Here is a 24,451-nt window from a genome sequence, read left to right as displayed (position 1 = left end):
AACAACAGCTGTTCATTAAGGGAACATAAAACATGTCTGGCAGCACTTCATAAAGGAAAATAGGCCATAAAAACGTGGCATAATGTTCTGGTAATTATATAGTAAAATATGATTAAAGCCTTATTTCTTGGCATTTGCCCTTAGTTTTCATGTTGGTTTAGCTGTAAATAAAACTACCTGTGAAGGATAATCGCTCTTGCTCAGCTTGTCATATTAGCCTTTGTTTTACCAAAGTGCAAGAACATTAATGATGGCAAGTTTCAGGGCTACTGAGATTTATGGGAAATTTTAGAGCACACCAGTTAGCGTGCCAACTGTTGTCAATCCCTCCGCTCAAGTACACAATGTGGTAGACATATTTTCTTTATGCTATTCATTGTCATTTTGAATGCATAACATGAACGATAAATTACAAAGGAAGTGTACTAAATAAAAGCATGTTATAACATGTCCAAACAATTATTTGTTTGAAGTCATCTTTGTTTTAATGTTTGAAGAACTTTTATTTCTTGACTAGAACAATATTTTCCCATTGTTAGTAATAGCGACCTTCATTGATAGAGAATAGTATTATACGCAAGTAGTACAGGAAGTGGGAAGTGAGAAGCAATGTGGTTTGGTGGAAAGGATGCAGGGCCGGATTAACAATGGGGCGGGTGGAGCTACAGCTCCAGGCCTCCCATTGAAAATAGGCCCACGCAGATTGCATTGCAGTGCAGGCAAGAAAAAATATTTTTTTTTCTTTCCTGACACTACCAACTAACAGCCCAGGCCACTCACCTAACAGCCGCCAGAACAGCTTAGCTTAGCCCATTCTGACCCCCTCCTCTTGGACGATCCAGCCGGCCAGGCCGAAGCCCCGCCCACACTCGGCAGATGAAGCCCCGCCCACCTTTGGTCCGCCGAAGCCCCGCCCCCTGTTCCTTCCTGCTCTCAACCAATCGCCAAGCTGAAGAGGGAAGGAAGCTCAGCCCAGCTTGTCCGTTTATACAGGTCAGTGTGAACATATTATACATGTATATGTTACATATACATGTGTATCCTGTATATGTACATATACATATGTGTGCATATATATATATATATATATATATATATATATATATACATATATACATATATACATATGAATCCAAAGTACAGGGAGAAAGTGCAGCATTCACTGAGTGAAGTATAGTACAAACGCAGGGGAGCCCTGACAAAGTAATCCTTACACCACCTACAAGGTTACTTGTATATCAGCCCAGCTTGTCCGTTTATACAGGTCAGTGTGAATATATACATGTGTGTACTGTATATGTACATATACATATGTGTGTATATATTTATGTATATATATATGCATATTATATATAAAAAATCATTAATAATTGTTTTCCATTAATAATTATTAGTTTTATTAATGTCGTTATTTTCTCTTTTGGGGTTTTATTTGAGTGCGCCATATTATATGTTCACATTTATTTAATATGGTGATTGGGCCATCTGTGTATCTTGGCGCTTAATATCTTTGTCTTATATGTTAGTCTGTTTGCCAAGTTTTTGGTGCCTGTCAGACACTCACACTGTTAAGGTGCGTACACACTACACGATATGCTCCCTGAGCGATATCGTCTAGTGTGTCCCCGGCAGGGTGTGCTCAATGTCGTTCATGACATTGAGCACAGCTGCTGAACGATATCATTAACGATATCGTTCAGCGCCGGGCTCTCTCCCCCATTCCCCAACATGCAGCAACCTGACGACATCGTCAGATTGTGCTGCATGTTCAGGCGATGGACAATGTTGGAAACGACCAGCGGGAGTGCGCATCGCTGGTCGTTTCCGACATAAAAGTGCACGATTTGTGCACGATTACTGAGCGATTGCACGATTACGATGTTGTAATCGTGCAGTCGCTCAGTAATATCGCCCAGTGTGTACCCACCATTAGATCTTGTCTATGTTTACCTATGTTGATTTCTATGGCAACACCTATAACATTTATGTCAACGCCTATAACATTGATGTTCCATTGACTGAAACAAACGTGATGTATGTGAGTCACGTGCTTCTAGCTATTGGTCCTTGTTTGATGGCCGTGATCACATTGCATCGTGTCCGGCCCCCAGGAGACACACTGGCATTGGTCCCTTTGCAGCATGTTTCTCCCTCTGGGCGGACCTATTATGCCTGACCATGTGTCCGGCTGGTTAGATGGAACTCTCTGTGACATTGATTCCGGGACGCGGCTGCCAGCATGTAGTCTGGCCCCCGGGTGACAGGTGAGATCTATGTATGTTTGTTTGATTTGGCGCCACACTCCCTATTTAACACCATGCTTTGACACTTAAGGGGCCTATCCATTAGGTGACTTAAAAACTGAACGACTAGCGTTCAGTCCTTCAGGTCGCCTAGGTGCGGTGCCCGCACTGAACGGCGTTCACTGAACGTCATTCAGTGCAGGAGACCGATCTCCTATCTGAGAACATTCCGAACCTGACGATCATCGTCAGGTTGACGGGCATGTTCCACAGATAGTCGGCAGGGACCCAGCTTGCACACGCATCGCTGGTCCTTGCCGGCTATCCATTAGATGATTTTCTGAGCGAAGCGACCAAAACCTCCTGGTTTTGGTCGGATTATTCAAAAAGTCTTCTGATGGATAGGCCCATTTACTCTGTGCTCATGATGAAGGTGGTTTGCCACTGAAACGCCTGTCGGGCTCTTGATTGAATATATACATATGGTCACCAGGCACTGATAAGTATAACAGGAATCTACTGCATAGCAGATGTGACGTGCATTTGTGTATAACCCGATTAAGCATGGCTGTGTTTTAATACATTCCATTTTACATGCATTAAGTTAAAGGTGTGCTGGTCTCGTTTTTTGATCCCTTGGGATTGAATATGATATATGCTACAATATGTAACCTCAGCATCCGCTAATTCTATTAAGTGTGTGCGGTTCTTCTTTGTGGATATTTTACACAAATGTGTGTGTGTGTGTGTGTGTGTGTATGTGTATAAAATATCTCTCTCTCCCTCTCCCTATATATATATATATATATATATATATATATATATATACACACACATATCTATATATATATATATATACACACATTAAATTAGGTGTGTGTGTATATATACAGTATATATATATATATATATTTTTTATTATATATAGTGCGTGTATATATTCATATGTGTGTGTATGTATATATATATATATATATATATATATATATATATGTGTGTATATATATATATATATATCATACACACACTGGTAAATAGGGAGGGTACAGGAGCTTGAGGCACAGTTAAGTGGACTGAAGCGGGTGTGGTGTGATATGTCAACATTCATCATGTTGATAGGAGATTGTCAACATGGTCATAGTGTTGAAGTTATTCATGTCAGTGATAGAGTGTCGACATATCATCCCTGTTGGCCCAGTGCTGTCTAACCTGCTCCTGACGGCTGCAGTGACTCTAGTGCGGCTTCTGGGTCCCAGCGGTCATGACCTCTGCTGCTCTAGCCTTCCTGTGCGAATTCCCCCCTAACCCTAATGCCTACCCCTACCTTATAGGTCTTTACCTTAACCTCCTCCCCCCCGCAGTCTAAAGGCGTGTATCCTCTAGACGATATGCTCCATGAGCAATATCGTCTAGTGTTTCCCCAACAGTGATGTGCTCAATGTCATTAATGACATTGAGCACCAACACTGAACGATATATTGTTCAGTGACGTCACCCTCTCTCAACCCCGTACTTGCAGAACCTGACGATATCGTCAGGTTGCCCTGTAAGTACGGGCAATGATAGATGTCGTCAGCGAACATGGGGTGCCTAACCACCCCATGTAGCCTAATCCTAACCTCCTCCATCCGTAGCCTAACCCTAACCTTCCCCTAGTGCCTAACCCCTGATGTCGACATTTTCATGTTAACATAATGAATGTTGACATTATGACTGTCAACATATCTCACCACACCTGCTTCGGCCCCCTTAAGTGTGCCTCAAATTCCTGTACCCTCCCAATTTACGTGTATATGTGTGGGTATGGGTATGGGTATGTGTAAATCTGTTTAAGTTTTCAACGCCTCAGAACTTGTATTTATTCTTACATCAGGATTACTGAGAGGACGAATACAAGTTCTGAATTGTTGATAACTTAAATGGATTTTTAGTGTGTTTTATACAATTCGTCCAGAGTGCCTGCCGCCCATTCAACTGCTACATGGTTCCCTCCCTTCACAGGCAGAGGTAATTAGGAGGGCACCAGACGCCATAGCACTATACTTTGCACAGGAGTGCCGGCCTACACATACACATCGGCGTACCAGGACCGGCTCCGGAGCGCCCTGTGACGGCCCTGTGCCTCTTAAGTGCATGACGTCATGCTGTTGCGCAAAAGTACTGAGGCCGCAGGCACCTGGAAATGCAGCACTGCATTGAGCGTCCTAAGAGAACGCTGCACAGGCTACACCCCTATGTAAACCCCAACCACACTGCACTGGGCATGACCCCACATTACCAGTCACACTGCTACGGCACTTGCCACACCCCTTGCAGCGGCACACAATAGGCCCATCATAAATTTCAGCTCCAGGCCCATGTGTACATTAATCTGGCACTGAAAGGATGTAACTTGGTAATTGACAGAGAATGACTTAATGGAAATGTGGGAAAAAGCAGGTGGGTCAAAAAAGGACAGAGAGCTCTCTGGAGAGTAAGTTACCACCCCAATAAGTGTGTAACACTTGTGAGCCCCATAGCACAATGCTGTAAAGGCCCCCACATACCACCAATGGTCAGTTTTGCAGACAGATCTTGCTTGTTTACATACTGTGCTTGCTCCAGGTGATTCAGGGGTCTAGTTACTAAGCAGTGTTAGGAGACAGAGTGAAAAGTGCCAGCCAATCGGCTCCCAACTGTCATTTTTCAAACATGATTGGATGGCACCTTATCACTTTTCACTCTGTCTCCTGACACTACTTAGTAAATAGACCCCTCAGAGTTGTAAACCACTCAGTCACATCTGCCGCTGAAAGGGCATATTGGGGTGGTAACGGGTTGTTCAGAGTATAGTGAGGGCGTGGCAATGGATTTATGGGCTATACTGATTTAAGAATATGCAAAGATACGCTTTTATTCCTAAAGATCTCTTGCATCAAGAATGTGGCTGGTGCACTTACAATGATAACGGCTATGAAACCAAGTGTATGGATAGGTGCAGCTGCATAGATGTGCAGAACTTTGCATATGGGTGAATACATATATACATTTTTATCTGTGCACACAATTTGCCTGATTCCAAAATTTACATTAATGCATTTGCAATTGCAAAAATAGGTTAATGTCTTCCAAAGCCTTCCCGAGCATAGGGACACCCACTGCTGCCTTCTCATATCTGTCCGGCGATGTGCAACATCATAAACATCGGGAACATTGACGCAGATCGGGCAGCTATGCAGCTTCTGAGTGACGTCTGACCTGTCTCAAACACAGCGTCTCTCCTGACACAAAGAGAGCTCTCATACCGCGAAGGAGATCGCAGTGGCTAATTTATGCACGCCCATGAAACGGATTTTAAACGCTCCCAACACGCCTGCATTTGCCTAGCCACCCCTATCACCTCTCCCAAATGCTGACAACCTGTCACTCACTTTGCGAATGAATCCCCTGTACGAGCGTAACCAGAAACCAATCACTGCGCATGCGCAGTACATCTTTCTCTCATGCGCAATTGATAACAATTGCTCAATCTGCATAAATATCGGCATTGCGTAAATCTCTGGATCAGGCCCAATGTACATGCAATTATGGACAACTTGTCTACTACATTATCAGCAATTTCAACATGTTACAGAGCAGCTTCCAGCGGCTTCACTGGACGTGTCTCTGCTGATGTCTGTTAGCAACCTATGGAGGTACGAGCAGAAATCTGGCCCCGTAATTGCGCTTATGAGCAGCCTGCCTCTAATTGAAACTGCCCCATTAGGTTTTACTTCGCAGCCCTCTCAGATTGCAAACTCAGAGTGTGAGCTTCTTTCTTGTGTGTCTATAGTTACCTAAACACAGAGCCGTAACTAGACTTTTTGGTGCCCTGTGCCAGAAAGAGCATTGGCGCCCCCCTCATTTTTCAAAGGGACATAATGCACCCAAAAAAGGGGAATGGCCTCATGGGGAAGACCAGGGAAGAGATAGGAGAGACCAGGAGATGCTGAGGATGAAATAAGAGGAAGCTACAAGTGAGAATGATAATGAACAGAAATTTTACAGGCCCAAACAGCGCCCCCTGACCTGCGGTGCCCTGTGCACAGGGCATCGGCCGCACTACCCTAGCTACGGCCCTACCTAAACATAACTAATGTGCGCCAGTCTTTCTGCATACAATGTTAGCACAGAACAGTGTTTTATAACAATGCGAAAATTCCAATAAAAATACAAATTATAATAATTAACAAAAAACACAAAGGAGCTCTACAAGGACAAGTACTCCAGTAATTAGAACTTCTGTATAAGGAATTGCTCACCTGAGCTTTGGAAAATGCTCTGATGGAATCAGTTCCTGCAAGGCGGCATTTCCTGTCAGTTTTAAGTGAGTCAGACCATTCAGTCCAGTTACAGGAAATGAAGTCAAATGGTTGGAGGAAAGATCACTGCAGAGAGAGAATATACCAAGTCAGATTACTATGCAGATGTTTCAGCAACACTGTGACAGCAAAGCTGGCTGCTTCAGAATGAAGTAGTTTATTTAAATCCTCTCTTTGAATCATATTAGTTTGTCAAATAATTTCTTTTACATTTTTATTTGCAAGTTTAGGATAATGATTGAATGCAAGTTTAAGGTAAGATCCCCAGCTGATACATTTTTTTTTTTTGCTATAAACAAAAATTGGTTTTGGTTGTAAACTATCCTGGGATTGTGATTGTAGTATTTAGGCATTTGCAAATGAATCCCCTGTACGAGCGTAACCAGAAACCAATCACTGCGCATGCGCAGTACAGTTTTCACGCATGCAGATCTTTCTGAAAGACAAAAGACAAAAGATTTATCTTTTGAAAACTCCTGGGGCTGCGGTGACAGATATCTGTCATGTACATGACAGATTTTTGCAAACGACGAACAATATTGCATGACATCATTCTGGGAGTGGATTTTTTTTTTATGTTTCTATTAATTTTCATAAAAAAATCGTTCGTCGTTTACCGCGAGAGATATTTCTAATATCTGTCAGCGATAAACGATAATCGACCAACATGTTGGAGAGACAAAAGACCCATTTTGTCGGCCGCAGGAGTGCGCATTTTTATCGTTCAGAGCCTATCCATTAGCAGATAAATTGAACGACTGAACAATAAATCGTTAATCATTCAAATTTATCTGCTAACGGATAGGACCCTTTAGTGTGATAAGGATATTTGGGCCCATGTAAATTTGACATTGTTGCTATGATGATTACGATTAACAGCACTAGCTAGCCACATGTAATTGGCTTATTACTGATTGATCCCACCAACTGACAGTACTTATTCATTAGTGTGGCTATATACTTCTATAGTATAGTATATTGTATGAAGTTGTGGTCAGTCTTTTCGCATTACATAATAGACAGTGGTGTAACTCGGAGGCGTCTTAAGAGAGGATGGGACCCGTGTGCATTCCCCATGCAGGGCCCCTCCTCTCTCCCCGGTGGCCGGCAGCCGAATAACATGGCTGGCCAGCCACCACAGAAGCAGTAGATTCTGGGCACTAGAGTGTGCCCAGAGTCTACTGCGCATGTGCAGAACGCCGGAAAAATGGCAGCGGCAGCCATTTTCCGGTCTTCTCTGTAGCTGACACCCGACGCGGGACCACAGACAGGTGAGTTTTAAATAATATGGGTGCAGGGTGTGCGGTACGGGCCCCCCTGGACCCATTATAGATACGCCCTTGGTGGAACTTCATCACCACAACTGGGTGCAGGGTCACCTCAGAGGCGCGCACACCCCGTGGAGTGCAGGGGCGCACAGTGTGAACAGCTACACACTGCCTCTTTATCACTAAAGGAAGCATGTAGCCCTGACTACAATGACCGGGTGCCCTAAGCTGAAGGTCCAAGGTATTCAGGAGATGCCTTGTTCCCTTTAACAGCGGATGCCTGGGGGAAAAACAACACACTTGCACAATGTAATATGTATTTTGTATTTAAAAATATTTTATATTGTTGACATTTATTAATTCTTTTCAAGACACTATTCTATCTTGTGTGTATGACACTACTACATTTTGCATTTAATAAAAATGTGATGTAACTTTTGTTTAAAGTGTAAAAAGTGTAATGCAACTTTTGCCTATACTACTAACACAGGGGGTCATTCAGACCCGCTCGCGAGCGCAGGACGCTCGCAAGCGGGTCGATGTTGCCCCACCGCGCATGCGCACGACGGAGGGAGCTCCGTCGTGGGCATGCGCGAGACTCGGATAGCGACGGGCTCTCCGTCGCTATCCGGGTCTCACACCAAAGGGGGCGTGCTGTCGATGTTGATTGACAGCACGCCCCCTTTGGTGGGTGTGCCGGGGGCGTGGCTGCCAGACAGAGGCGTTCCCATGGGAACGCCTACCGTCTGAAGCCGGCCCCAGTGACATCACCAGTGATGTCAGTGGGAGTGATTTTGGCTCTGATAGAGCCAAAATCACTCCAGGGCTTGCGGCAGCGAGACCCTACCGCAGGGTCTCCGTCGCAAGCCCGATGGTCGCGATGGTCTTGACGAGCTTATGCGAGCGTCCATCATCATGGACACTCGCATAAGCTGTGGGTTGTCACCCACAGCTATGCGAGCGTCCAGGAGGTCGCTCCATTTTCATGGAGGAGGGCCCTGATTCAGAGCGAGCACTCTGGTCAGAGTGTTCGGCTCTGAATCAGGCCCACTGTCAGGCCACATCTCTACGGCATCTCTGCACTGCCCAAACGCCATTCTTACCAACTTTGTATAAATCCTCTCCAGGAGAGCCCCTGATGTTGGCCAGTTCAGGTAGCGTGGCTGGGCGGTAGATGTAATTAGGCCATTTGCGTCATTTAGCCCCGCCCACTCTCTACGGACAGATGCAAATTCCCCATTAATTCTCCCCATCCTGCCCGCTTTGCTAGGAAGTAGGCAGGATGCTGAGATCTGCCTAGACTTCCGGAGTATGGGGGGCTAACCGAAAAATCGGGGCCCTTCCGCGACTTCCGGGAGTGTAGGCAAGTATGCCCTACACTTTCCTTATGCTATTGTGGGGTAAAAGTACACACTTGTTAATCACAACGTTATGCCAGCACATGTGCTAATGCTATGTAGCCATATACATTGTGAGATTGAACACATACACATAATTGCACATATATGAGTCTTTCCCTGTCCACATTGTGAGCGCAACTCTTCATTAAACCCTACAAGGGAACCATTGCTGCCTCTCCTTTGTGCCACTTCCATAACCAATAATGGTAGAAAGTCACAGACTGCTCCGCAGCTGGATGGTCAGTGGCTTCTAATTATACTTTTATGTTCTGTTTATCTCTTTGTATGATAGCATACCCACAGATTGCTGGAGAAGCAGGTAAATACAGGGCTGGATATATGAAGCCAAATACAACCTCTGATCCAGCCTTGCCACTGTAAATCCATTTGCTTTGTCTACATCACTGTGAGTCTCAGAAAACAACATGATGACAGCAGTAAGCAGGGGGATTTCTGGCACCACTAAGCGGTCTATTTACTAAGCAGTGTCAGGAGACAGAGTGATAAGGTGCCAACCAAACAGCTCCCAACTGTCATTTTTCAAACACAGCCTATGAGATGGCAGTTAGGAGCTGATTGGCTGGTACCTTATGACTTTTCACTCTGTCTCCTAACACTACTTAGTAAATAGACCCCTGAGTCTCATTACAAATAATTGCCTACAGATCTACAATTTGAATGGTATTTGACCATTTTGCAAACTGGTATCTAATGGTCAACCCTACCTGACCCCCATAAAAATAACTGCTTAACTTCATAACTCTCCGGCATACATTAAGAAACCCTTCTTATATGTAACAAATGTTTGGAATTCCTGACTGGCACATATGTGAGAAGGGTTTATGGCAATGTTAGGTCTGAGATCTGGATATATCCCGACACACAATCACAACGTTTGGCCATTTTTTGGAAAATCTCTTTTAACCCTTAATTTGGTCTATATTGGTACATGCAATGCTGTTTATTTTTGGCTGCATTTTCCCTTTAGTGCATCTCGCCCAAAGTGAGAATATGTCTGACACATCTGTCATATACAACACGTGTGTGTTACATTTATCATATACTACAGCCAGCATTCAACAATACCACAGGTACAAATCTAGGACAATATGTATAGTCTGTATAGCCATAGGCTGATGTGAACAAATGCATTAACTATTAATAATTATACACTTATGCCAGAGGTTCCCAAACTTGGTCCTCAAGGCACCCTAACAGTCCACATTTTAAGGATAACCATGCTTGGGCACAGGTGACTGATTTAGTATCTCAGACTTTTGATACAACTGCCTGTGCTCAACCATGGGTATCCTTAAAACTTGAAACGTTAGGATGCCTTGAAGGCCAAGTTTGGGAACCTCTGACTTATGCGTAACCAAAATACTCTATTAATGTGAGACACTCAGTATAGCACATTTGTTTGAATATTACTTACAGTTTGGTAAGAGCAGGTAAAGATGAAAATGAGTTAGGGTGAATAAGTGCTATTTTGTTCCATGCCAAGTCCCTGTAATAAATAAAAAGTAGGAGTTTATTGTACAATTATTTAATATATCCATTATATGTTTTAATTGCATATACTATCCAGACTACACAAGTGATGGGATGCAAACTAGAATATATCTTCTTTTAGGATAAAGTCTGTTTACTATATAATTTATTTCCGTGCAGATATTAAATATTATTCAAAATCTTAACTGAAATATCGGAATATATAATAATGAAAGTATTACTAAGAAAGTCAGGTCTGTGAACCACAAACTTAAAGTGATTTCTACTTGTATTCTACTTTATTCTAATGCAAGAAATATATACAGTATATGTATATATAAACCTGGATCCGGCACTCCAGCAAACAGTCATAAAAGCCAAGGTGCCTACATTTAGAGGACAAATCTAGTAAACAGCAGAGGTGGCACTCAGGGACTTGGTACTCATGGAAATAAACTGGACTTCAAAAGAGTTTCCAATGTTTCGGTGTATTGGTAAACTGTCTTCAGGGATATGGTAACCCTAAAGACGGTTTATCAATAATCAATAAATAAGTCCCTGAGTGCTACCTCTGCTGTTTACTGTGTATATGTGTGTGTATACTGTATATATATATTATATTTGTTTATATATATATATTAGAGGATATTCTTTCTGTGTTAGCTTAATTAATTAGTTAATGTAATTATAGTGTTTAAGACCCCAAGCTGTATGGTATCAAACAAGTAAGGGATTTGCAGTGCACTCACAAAGATCGCAGAACAATCAGCTGCTGAAAGGTGCTGGATCTAATTTCATAGATTTCATTATGACGCAGATCTCTGAAAAGACAGACAAATTATAAGTGGGTTGCAAGAGCATGAAATTCCATAACAATCCTTTTTCCACCATCATATCACCTTTTAGTGTTAATGGAGGTAAAGATTTTATGTTTGAAGTGATATGATGTGGAAGGCTTAAGAGGCAGTGGGAGAATGATCTGTACAACACCTGCACATGTAATAAATACTCACATCTTCTGAAGCCGCTGACACCCAGAGAAGCTTGGCAAATCCTTGATATGATTATACGATAAGTCTCTGAAATAATAAAGCAAATATTAATTACTAAGTGATGCTACATGTTTGTTTAACCACTAAAAAATAGATTTTAATTGAATAATGTGAAATCTGGGCACAAACTTTAAGCTTGTAAATGGACACCAGATTAATAAACAACATATCGAAGAGCTTGCCTGTGACCATTTCTAACATCACTTTGACAGCTAGCCCCCATGATAAAAAGTGTCCCAAAAACCAAGGTATTATTCCACAGGCAGTATATACTTTCTATGAGAAAAGCTACAACAGAAGTGTAGCTGTATAGTATCATGTCATTTTTCCTCAGGGATCTCTCATAGCATTGCAATAGTAAAGATGGGGTAGAATTTGTTGCACTGAATGGTATATAATAGCTAAGTGACTTTTTATTTTCATCACAAGTATTTTGTGGCATTCAATTTAATTCCAGATAGCATTTTGTGCCATGTGCTTAGGAAGGAACGTCCATAAGTGCTCATGGCCATGTTTATGTGGGTGCCGTCATATTATAGTGAATAGCAACTACTGTATATTAAATTTAGTACTTGAGAAAAACTATTAAACAGATGAGGACCTTTACTGATTCCAAATAGGTAAAATTATTTTTTTCTAGGTCCATATTATTATTGCCTGTTATCAGGACTGGATTAAGGGCCACATGGATATGAAAAACATTCAAGGACCTATTATGAGAAGCAGAGGAGGTGTGACCAGTGCTGTGCGGGTGTGGGCAGTGCCATTTGGGCGTGTACACTATTAGCCCCAATATCTTCCTAAATATGGAAAAGTAGAAAATTGCCTTATTTTGTGTGGAGAATAAACATTCTGGTGTCTATTCAGCATTGATTTTTTAACATAAAAAATACGGAAACCATGATTTCCGTATTTTTTATGTAGCTCTCCAGCAATGGGATAATGGAGAAGATAACGCAATTATCTTCTCCACTGATTCCCATCTCGCTGAATACCGCACTGTAGGGATCAGCCATTGGCCATTGATCTATACAGTGCTTTAACACTTTTTGCTATTCAGCAAAGCAAAAAGTGTTAATTCACCCGATAAATATTTCCTTTATATAACACCATTTCAGAATGGTGTTACATGAAGAAAATACTTATATTTCCCGAAAACTGCAGGGACAGAGGAAAATTTTCCCATAAGTCCCTGCAGCATCTTGTAAGCCCGCCCAGTCTCTGTCCCTGCATCCCGGTGATTGGCGGCAGGTAAGTCACTTTAGAGACTTTTAAACCCCCCAAAATTGATTGATATGTGTATACAGGCTTTATACTATCACAACAATATTTTAGAAAGAAATAAACCTTTCTGATGAGATAGCGCTGCTTAGTCCATTATTAATCACATAAAAAAGGGGCACATAATTAATTGTAATGTCACAATAACATATAGAAATTAGCACATATAATAAAAATAAAAACCTTGTAATATTAATGTGGATCCACAATATTAAAACATTCAATGAAAAAAAATTATTAAATGGAAAAAAAAGGAAAGTTGTCTGTCCAATTCCTTGATGATAGTCAGAAAAAAAAAATATTCAATGGCTTTATTCCTGATTTATATTTATATTAAAAAGTATAGCCCATATATCCAACATATATTGTATTTAGATTAGAAATGTCCAGTGATGGTTAGTAGTGATGATATTAGTAGTCTGTGTTAAGATCTAAAAACCTTTACAATCCGGAACAAATATAGTTAATATTTAGGTCCATTTAGTAGTGTTAGTAATAAAAAACTTCATCCTATGTTCTTGGTTAGTACATGTTTATATCATATGCAAGGCTCGTTTAAAGGGTCCCCCTTCACATTCTCAGCGGCTTCATCTGAGGAAACCGCTGAGTACTATTGGAGGTGGAGAAATGCGTTATCTATCCACTTGTGATCCCTGCTTCAGGATTTAAACGCTACATACGCTGACACGCTGACCACCGTGGGGAACTGACTGCATGAGGAGAAATTTATAATAAGGTACCGGTACCCGCAAATGCAAGTCTGTCATGGATAGGACTCTGTGCCTTATATGCAACAATTGAATTTAAATACATAGCTGCTTATTAAAAATACTAAGCGAATGTGAAGGGGGACCCTTTAAACGAGCTTTGCATATGATATAAGCATGTACTAACCAAGCGCATAGGTTGAAGTTTTTTATTACTAACACTACTAAATGGACCTAAATACTGACTATATTTGTTCCAGATTGTAAAGGTTTTTAGATCTTAACACAGACTACTAATATCATCACTACTAACCATCACTGGACATTTCTAATCTAAATACAATATATGTTGGATATATGGGCTATACTTTTAAATATAAATATATATCAGGAAAAAAGCCATTGAATATATATTTTTTTCTGACTATCATCAAGGAATTGGACAGACGACTTTCCTTTTTTTTTCATTTAATAATTTTTTTCATTGAATGTTTTAATATTGTGGCTCCACATTAATATTACAAGGTTTTTATTTTTATTAGATGTGCTAATTTCTATATGTTATTGTGACATTACAATTAATTATGTGCCCCTTTTTTATGTGATTAAATATGGACTAAGCAGCGCTATCTCATCAGAAAGGTTTATTTCTTTCTAAAATATTGTTGTGATTTTCTATTGGAGGTTGGCATTCCTCCCAGAGAGAGCAGCAGCTTGATCCAGTAAGATCTGTGCTAAGCAGACCAGCTCCCATATTTCTTTGTGTGTTTCTTAGGCTTTATACTAGCCTGTATACATGAATATTTATGTGCGATTATATTTAACATTTATATATAAATGTTAAATATTAAAGCACATAAATATACATGTATACAGGCTAGTATAAAGCCTGTATACTCATATCAATCAATTTCGGGAGGCTGGAGCTGTACTTACCCCTCCGCGTCGCCGGGAAGCCAGGACGGAGACTGTTCCCGAGCGCATGACTGAGCATACGCAGGGAACAAACAGAAGGGATTGTTTTCGGAATCCCGAAAACAATCCCTTCTGTGACATCGCAGGGACAGCGTGTTACCGCAACCGCTGTCCCTGCTCAAAATATTGCTGAATATAATAAAATATTGTGACGATGTTGCCCGATAATATTCTGGGCAACATTGTCACTGTTGCTGAATAGACCCCACAATTTTAATTCCTATGATTTATGGCCAGCTGGTGGCTAATAATCATTATGCTGTGATGATGATGGGCCTATTTTTATGTAGAGGCCTAGAGCTGTGGCTCCGTCCGCCCCAAAGTTATTCTGGACCTGCCTGTTATCATTGTTGATTGAATCAGTATATGTAAGGCCACAGATATACTCTTTAGAGCTACAACTGACATACTGTAAATGGAGACTGGTGTAAGCAGCAGGTGAGTTATTTATGTAAAAGCTTAAAATCAGGGTCAGCGCTAGGCTTTGCTGCGCCCAGCGCCGTCCTGTGTTGCCGCCCCTTCCCTCCTCCGCTCCCTCCCCTGAAGCTACATAATCGCTATAATGCCGAGAGGGAGGGTGGGCGTTTCCAGCGTCCGCCGCATACAATGGTGCTCCGGGCGACGGCCCGGCTTGCCCGGGCCTAGAGCCGCTACTGGTTACAATCTAAAAGCTACATATGTAGAAAAGAGAATTTAGACAGATGTTAGTGCTTTTTACCAGTTTGAGCTTTTTAAATAAAATTTGGGGGACATTTGTTTAGTTATATCATATACTTTTTTTTTTTAATGTTTGCATATATTTGAAATAAAAATAAAAATACAGATATCTATGGTGATACCAGTGTCAGGATTTAGACTCCTGTATGGTGGTGTCCATGTGGGTAGATGGCTTGCTATAAGTATGTGGATGAAAATAAGTTTCTGAATTACATGAAGTTGCTTTGACATTCATTCATGAATCAGCCCTTGTCACATATACCTCTTTTCCACCAAAAACCCGGGTCCGACCCCATTTACACTGCACCTTTGATCTGGGTTACTCCCAGGTCAGCCCTGTTCACACTAAACCTGGGTCTGCCCAGCTAAACTTGTGAGGTCATAAAAAGTGGGCGGTGACTGCTCCACAACCACCAATCAGCTCATTTTAGGCATGACCCAGGTCGGATAACCCGGTTTGCGCCGTTTACACTGCACCATTACACAGGTCCATCCTGGGTCCGACTTTGGTAGCTACCTGGGTTGGATTGCCGGGTCACTTGACCCGGGTTATTTTTCAGGGATCCTTTTACACTGAGCTGCGACACGGGTAGACCCAGCAAAAACCCAGGTTTTTGCTCTGGTGTAAAAGGGGTAATAGAGAGCCCTCTAAGCATACACAAACCTTTTTGTAAGCTTACGTTTTCTTTTGGTCCTTTTAGACTAAACATTTATGTCTCCATGCTGCAGACCCAGTCAGGAGCCATATTACACATCACTACAGTACCCTTAATGCAAGTAATGCATTATTACACACTTGGACAAATTACAGCTAGATGCTCTTTCTACCTGATTGAATGAATTAACCGCTACATTATACAGGGGGAGCCACATACAAGTATCTCACCTAATATTCCATGTGGCCTTAACCGGCTCCAGTACTAAGCACAAAAGTGGTTGCACTTGGAATAGAGGTGACACACAATTTAAACCTGCTCATTATAAATGACGCCTTCTTCCTTTTACCTGATGGCTATATTATTTTACATGAAGTCATTAGATATAATCATATCTCCCATAATATTTTATTGATAAAAAAGTTAAGTGAGAAAGAAAAAAAGAAATATAAATAAACCGAACAGACAAAACAATACATAACCAATATAATAGCTAACTGGTAGAGACAAAACCAAGTACAATTTTAATTTTCAGGACTACCTTTGGAAATTAGCTACAACCTATGCAAATCATTTTGTATTTTGTTAAGATTTTACTTTGACTAGAATAATTATTTTACATTTAAATTATCTTCTGCAATTATTTATGGTCTTTGTAAATTAAAATGAACAAGTTATCATCTTTTTTATTAAATGCTGTAGAAGCAAACTCGGATATGACATATAGTTGAATTGTAATTATTACCAATTAAACGGCAATGTACACATTTCTGTCCCAATGTTACTTTTAAAGTTGTATCTATTCATGTTAAAGCTACATGTTAAATTATACCTTAGTTATATAAAAGTGAAACAGTACAAGATTAAATCACAAAAAGTTCCATAATAAGTTCACAAATTACTTCTTGATAAACTCTGTAACAATATGTACCTTATTATTATTATTATTATTATTATTATTATTATTATTATTATTATTATTATTAATAATATTAATATTATTATTATTATTTTTACATTTAAATTATGTTACAAATTCCAGAAGAGGAATTTATTGGAAACATTACTGTAGCTGTAATACACACAATGATTGGTTACACTTAGCCAGGGTTAAGTGCTCAAAATCATTACCCAACATGCTATTGAAGGAAAAATGTTTCCATACTCATAGACGTAATACAGGGTATAATGTACAAAATGTATTTTAGATGGTGAAATACACAATAATAAAAAATTAAATATAACATTTAAAAATATGTATTCAGTCTTTCTAGTCTGTAAAGCAATGCTTACATGTTTAATTAAATACAGGGACATCCAGAACAACCAATCAAATCATATTCAGATGAAACTCCTACTTGAATAAAAAAGGTTTTATGTGCTTGTTGGCAGCTTCAAAGCATATTAAATTACCTCTTAAGTGCTCTAATGCTACCTTGCATCACAGAAATTTACTATAGTAAGTAAATAAACATCAGTATCCCCAATTAATCACTGTTATGGAAGACTGGACATGAGCCAGATACAACTTACACACATCTGGATTGCTTTACATTGGACATGCTCAGTGACCACAATGCTTGGGTTCCACTTATTACTTCAATGGATGAGCTCAGACACATATTTTGGGTTGTGTCCTTCAGTGTTTTGTTCATGGTTATGATTTTCTACTTGTGGAAGATTAAATATCCCAATCATTTTGTTAAAAATATTTATATTTCAATTCACTTAATCTTTATACTGTATCTTTCTCACACACACATGCATCCATGCACATAATATGGTGTATGCAGGAGATGGGGCTCTGCAGGCAAAAAGCTCACCTATCAAGAGCGGTGTTAGATCGCAGGAAATAGCTGATTCATGTACAGGTTGAGTCTCCCATATCCAAATATTCCGAAATACGGAATATTTTTAGTATGACTGAGATAGTGAAACCTTTGCTTTTTGATGGTTCAATGTACACAAACTTTGTTTAAGGCACAAAATTATTAAAAAATAAAGTGTAAAATAATTTATAGGCTTTGTGTATAATGTGTATATGAAACATAAATTAATTTCATGTATGTACACACACTTTGTTTTAGCCACAAAATTATTGAAAATATTGTATAAAATTACCTTCAGGCAGTGTGTATAAGGTGTATATGAAACATAAATGCATTCTGTGTTTAGATTTGGGCCCTATTCCTAAGACATTTCAATATGGTATGCAAATATTCCAAAATACGGAATATTCAGATATCCAAGATACCCCTGGTCCCAAACATTTTGGATATGGGAGACTCAACCTGTAATAATCTGCCAATGCCTAAATACCATAACTTCCACTGTAAACGATCCCTGTGGTACACATAAGAGAAGTATATCTGCTGAATTTTCCCCCTGCTCTAAGCTTGCTAATATTTCTTTACTTTTTCACAAAAAGTTATGATACATAGGGATCATTCCTTTTGTACTAAAATAATGTGAAAATGGGCGTTTCACATGATTTTAGTATCAGTATTCGTAAAAAACTACTCCAAGCTCTTAAATTTGCATTACTTAAGTAAACAGATCACATTTTCCATACTTGTAATGGGAAATGTGATCTGTCTCAGATTTACTAAAATAAAATTGTAATTGAGAAGCTCTGCGATAATAACGCCATCTGGAAACAGCGTTATTATGGCTTTCCCCCATTACACCAACTCCTGCTCTGCTCTGACAGAGCCAGCGCCTGTGATCAGCTTTGTGAGTATAAATAGACCACAAGTTGATCATTGTAAAAAAAAAAAAAAAAATATGTAAAGAAAACACTTTTCTGCACCCAGGGGGATGATGATCACTGTTCTGTCAATCAGGCAAAGGCATTCAAGGGTCTGTGTGCGGACCCATTCTGCACACTCGATAACCGGGATCTGCGATCAGCAGTGCACGCTGAATCAGGCCCTCTTTCCCTGCATGCAATATTTGATACATCCTTGCGTTGTATTCAAATATCGCATTTCTATTTCAGGTGAATTTATCATATCCAATCCACACCTTAGATGTGGATTGTGATGAATATACCCCATAGTTCTTATTCAGAGTCTCACTTTATTACTGAAAATAAATCCTGGAACTAGTAGTAGGAATTACACATTTTTTAAAAAGGAGTCTGTACTGCATACCATGGAATACAATCAGATACAACTTACCATGCCTACACATTAATGATGACATAATAAAAATTGTCAAAACACAAACCTGGAGCTGAGTGAAGGAGGTGTCCACCTGCATGTGATTTTTTTGCATGAAACCACACTCCCAATTAGGAAAACGGGACAGGTATGATGATCAGGACTCTTGCCCACAATGCCCTCTAATAGCTAATTGCCATAGTCAGCAGGATCTTTTTAAAAATGTAGTGCATTCCACTCATAGCAGAATGTGCCAAGGGCATTGATTTGTCAATGCTCTTCACCGATAACCAGCTTGTTTACACTTCAGTAACAGTCATTGGTTAATGCTTTATATTACCAGCAGCTATGTGTTGGAAGTACTGTATCCTTGGCAGAAGGAGTATTAGCAGTTAATGGGTGCTGTGAGTTTGAAGTTTATTATTAGAAAGTGTGTTTAGTGGACATCTCCTATAAGGAACCAATAAGTTGGATGCATGGCAATCCACATAAACAAACAGATCAACCATTTGATTTGATCATCTTTGTGAAGGTCAGACTGTATATATGGTTGATCAGAATAGCAACATAGGCTATTTGATACTAAATAAAAGCAAGAAGGCTCTACAGATTTTTGCTGGCCACACGTGTAACTTATTTGTTCTGGCATTTGAAGCGCAAGATCTTTGGCCACAGATATGGTAAGCTAAAGTGGACAGATGTGGTGAGTGGGCCAGGTGAGACTGCCTCCCTTACTGATGAGTGCATCCGATCGGTCATAGGAATTTTCTGTCCAGACTGCTTAAAATCAGTTCAACTGGATTTTGATCATTAAAGATGATCTTTTTGCAATCATACATGACAATTTTGACAACAAAATTGGCAAAGGTGGGGTTTGCTTTATTTGCTCTGAACCTGTTTTTTTTTGCTATTTATTTGTATGTTCTTGCCATCTGGGCAGTAGCTGAGCATTAGGAGCAGAAAGTCCTGTTTCACATTTATCCAAGCACACATTTTTATGTTTTTAGAAATAAACTAGTATAAAACAAACAAACTTCCATCAACAGTGCAATGCTGTGTGTTTTGAAAACTAATAATAGAGTAAAAATAATGAATCTAATAAATATAATCAAAATCTGTACCTAATAATTTCTCTCTTGTAAATGCTCCACATTTTTGGCTTTCAAAATATTACAGAGTGCCTAATGCTTCAGTAAGAACGTTGTTTTTGTGTCATTTGGAACACGGAACTTGGATCTTGTTCATTGTGCAGATACAGACATTACAGACCAAAAACACAACACAACACGTCTATAAATATAATTTTTCCCCTTTAAACAAGGAAATGTGTATGGCATATTTGTGGAAAGTTTTACAACATTCACATTTGGTAATAAAGCAATAAATTGTAATCAGTGTTATTACACCAAATGCCAAGTGAAAGAACACCATATGCATTTACAATGATCTAATAGCTGCTGTCATAAATTATCTTTTTTTTTTTTTCTCTATTTGTTAAGGAAAAATAAACCAGAGCTCTGACTTTTCGAGCCTACAGCAAAGTCATGCATGTCTAATTCTTATCAAATGTAATTTGTACATCATGATATATACACACATTTTACCGGGTTATTTTCGATTTTTAGGTTCCAGACCATAGAGCGAAATGTCTATAGAGTACAATATATATTCACACAGAAAAAGTCAGTATTAAATATAAGCTATGACAACTACGACAACTACGAGGAATGACAAAAAATCTGGAAATATTTATAAATAGAAAATTAAAAATAAAGACCTGACAAAATGCTGTACTGTATATATACATAACGGAAATACATAAATGTGGAAGTAGGAGACAAAGGTCTACTAAACCCCAAAGTGATATGAATTTACTGTACTTGGATTAAAAATGCAGTGTTCAACCTAATCTTGGCTTCTACTACAGCTCACAATAAAGTGTGTGATGGGGAAAAACACAGTCCAATGCTTTAAGTCAATGACTCAAAGCTCAAATAGGAAGAGGGAGCACTTCTGACTTGTAATGGTTTCACTGTGAGTGCCCCATTGCGTGACTCCACAAATCCGTGCAAAGCATTTACATAATTAATGTGACTGCAAACCAATTCCTCAGCTCAGCCTCAAAGTTTCAACAAACATATGGGCAAACTACTTATTTGACTTATGCCAGCAGTTGCCCAACTCACATTTATACATGTCCAATAATGGGGTTACGTATGCTTTAAGAATGGAAGCAGACATAAAAGATGAATAACCAATGTAAGGGGTAAAGGATACCGACATATTAGAGAGTAAAGGAAGAAAGTTTGAGTATAGGGTCCCTTTATACTGAATTATTACAACAAACATTTTTACATGAAGTAATAATAAATGGGACTCTAAAATGAAAGTAAACAATGACAAACATCTTCCATAAGTATATGGCAGTTGTCTTAAAGTAAATAGTAGTGGTGCGCTCTGGGACAATAAATAAATGTAACTCAATGAAAGTGTCGATGTATTAGTGGTTCGGGTTTGTGCAATGTCCTGTAAATAGATTCCAAAGTCCCAACTATACGGCTGAGAATCTGTCAAACTGTAGGCAGGGTGTTCTTTAAAAAACGTTGTTAAGATTAAGTCATTGGATAGTCTACGATGTATACCCCTATCCGGAGTAGATACTGTATAGGAAATAATGCTAAAAATTGTCCTTGGATAGTCCCATCAATAAAGTTGTAGTAATATCTGTAGGGTGGGTGTTCTTACAGTGTGCTTCAAGGTATCAGAACCGCCTTTACCTCCTCTCCACCTCAAATACAATACAGTGGCACAGTATCAGGGATCTTAAAAAACGCTGTCATGCAGGTAGGTAAGAAGGAATCGTACTTACCCCGTATGCTGTGTTGCTCCTGCTGGTTCTCCTCGTCCCAGTGCTTGTATGGATGTGTATGAGGGGCTATGGTGGGTAAGGACTGCTGATGCACACTAATAAAGGCTATAAACAACTACAGACTCCGGTCTGAAATGAACTGATTTATTGTAACTGATTAAGGATTCCAGTCAGTATTGACTTCTAAAAAAAGCTTCCTGACATAGGAAGCATAAGGCTAAGAACATGCCCAATAATGGGAATGTATAGGGAAAGTCTCTCATGGAAAGTTCTTGTCAAATAGGGGGCGTTCCCAACGCGTTTCATCCGTTTTTCGCGGACTTTTTCAAGGGTGCCCACCCTCCTGTTCAGTCTCCTTATATAGGCTCTGTGTTTGTGGCTGTGTCTGGCGCTTCTGTGTGTGCTGCGTGCACTTCCTGGTTGCGCGCGCGCATGCGCGCACGCGCGTCCTAGTCCATCAGTGCTGCTGTGATGCCTGGCACTAGAGTGTGCATAGGTGTCCTCATATGTTTGCCGCACATGTGCGGTCTCCGGCGGCCATTTTGTCATAGGTTTATGTCCAATATACCAGCGCTGATGTATTATCAAGCGCTGGAGTGTGCATAGGAGTCCCCATATGTTAACTGCGCATGCGCGGTCTCCTATGGCTATCTCTAGAACTGCATCCTCTTGTTAGTAGATTGTCACTGACACTTTAGTGTCTGTCAGAATAGCGGCCATCTTGCCTATGTATTTTAGCAATATCAAACCAGCTACACAATCATGAGGTTGCTAAATAAACGAATGAATAATAAGTAGTGATAAAGTGGCTATTTAAACAAATTATTGCAACAAATTGCTGTCCCTATTTTACAATGCTACTCCTTTAGTGGCCATTTTGCACATCTGTTAATCATTAAAGGGCCATTGCTTATGTTTATATACGGGCTACTTTCTCCTAGTTTGTTGTACTACAATCAATTTTATGTTGATATGATCCTCCTCTTATGCTGACGATAATATCCCTATTCCAAACTAAATAAGTGAATAAATGACTACCTGTACTTTGCTCTAATAATAGATAAATACCTTGATTAACTTGGAATCATGTGTCACAGAGAGGCTATAATCGTTCATTATAGAACTTGTTATATAATTTTCCATAACTGATTGTATAATCCATAATTATATGATTATATATACCCGTCACCCAGGCATTATAAGGATATTGTTAGTGTAGTGCAATGTGGAACCATAAACACTGAATAGTGCTGGTGTCCACCTCTTTGTTTGGTTAGGTCAGTAATTGGTGAATGTTGTAGAAACATAACGGTGAATTAAATATGGACATATGTATGTACATACAGTATTTATGGCTATGTTAAGCGTCCTCAATGTTAGCCACCGTGATTGGGTGCATCATGGATAATGAGTGCAGGTCATGGATCTATATTCAGTCCTTCTGGTACTAATGTGCACAGGTTGAATATCCACCTACTTTCTATCTTATCAATTCTAGCGCTATGGTCACCCCCCCTCCAATGTGGTGCAACTTGATCTATCGCTAGAAATTTTAACCCCTTTGGGTTCATGTCATGTTTGTTCTTAAAGTGCTCCGACACGCTATGTTGTTCAAACCCTTTCTTGATATTGCGTATGTGCTCTCCAATTCTTATCTTTAAACTTCTAGTAGTGCGACCTACATACTGTAGCCCGCATGGGCACTCAAGAATGTAAATAATGTTTCTACTATTACAGCTTAAACTCTGTCGAATTTTGTGTTCTTGTTTGGTTGTATTGCTGTAGATACTGTTAGTTGGAATGGTGCTACGGTAACCTTGTGATTTGCATGGTAAACACTGTCCACAGCGGTAGAAACCACTATTGATGAAATTGCCATCCAATGTGGATTGTTTTCTACATTTGATGTTATTTAGGTGATTTTTAACTAATTTTTGTTTTAAATCAGGGGCTTTTCTGTACACTACATTCGGTTGGTCGGACAGAATGGTTGACAATTTATTGTCCAATTTCAGAATCGGCCAGTGTCTTTTAAGTATGTTTTTGACCAGGAAGTGCACGCAGCACACACAGAAGCGCCAGACACAGCCACAAACACAGAGCCTATATAAGGAGACTGAACAGGAGGGTGGGCACCCTTGAAAAAGTCCGCGAAAAACGGATGAAACGCGTTGGGAACGCCCCCTATTTGACAAGAACTTTCCATGAGAGACTTTCCCTATACATTCCCATTATTGGGCATGTTCTTAGCCTTATGCTTCCTATGTCAGGAAGCTTTTTTTAGAAGTCAA

The 24,451-nt window shown here is 39.8% G+C and overlaps 1 protein-coding gene across 1 annotated transcript in view; it reads right to left on the bottom strand.

Annotated features, from left to right (window-relative positions):
- LGR5 (leucine rich repeat containing G protein-coupled receptor 5) overlaps positions 1 to 24,451 on the bottom strand; it is a 197,427-nt gene that overhangs the window by 21,301 nt on the left and 151,675 nt on the right. The window contains exons 12-15 of the mRNA XM_088452470.1: positions 11,756 to 11,821; positions 11,492 to 11,563; positions 10,687 to 10,758; positions 6,524 to 6,649 (exon numbers count right to left, since the gene is read on the bottom strand). Coding sequence (XP_088308596.1) covers positions 6,524 to 6,649; positions 10,687 to 10,758; positions 11,492 to 11,563; positions 11,756 to 11,821 — 336 coding nt within the window. The remainder of the gene's footprint in view (positions 1 to 6,523; positions 6,650 to 10,686; positions 10,759 to 11,491; positions 11,564 to 11,755; positions 11,822 to 24,451) is intronic.

The sequence above is a fragment of the Taudactylus pleione genome, unplaced genomic scaffold (assembly GCF_031769625.1).
Source record: "Taudactylus pleione unplaced genomic scaffold, aTauple2 ptg000038l, whole genome shotgun sequence".
In the NCBI taxonomy this organism is placed as follows: domain Eukaryota; kingdom Metazoa; phylum Chordata; class Amphibia; order Anura; family Myobatrachidae; genus Taudactylus; species Taudactylus pleione.
This window is presented reverse-complemented; position numbering and strand designations above follow the sequence as displayed.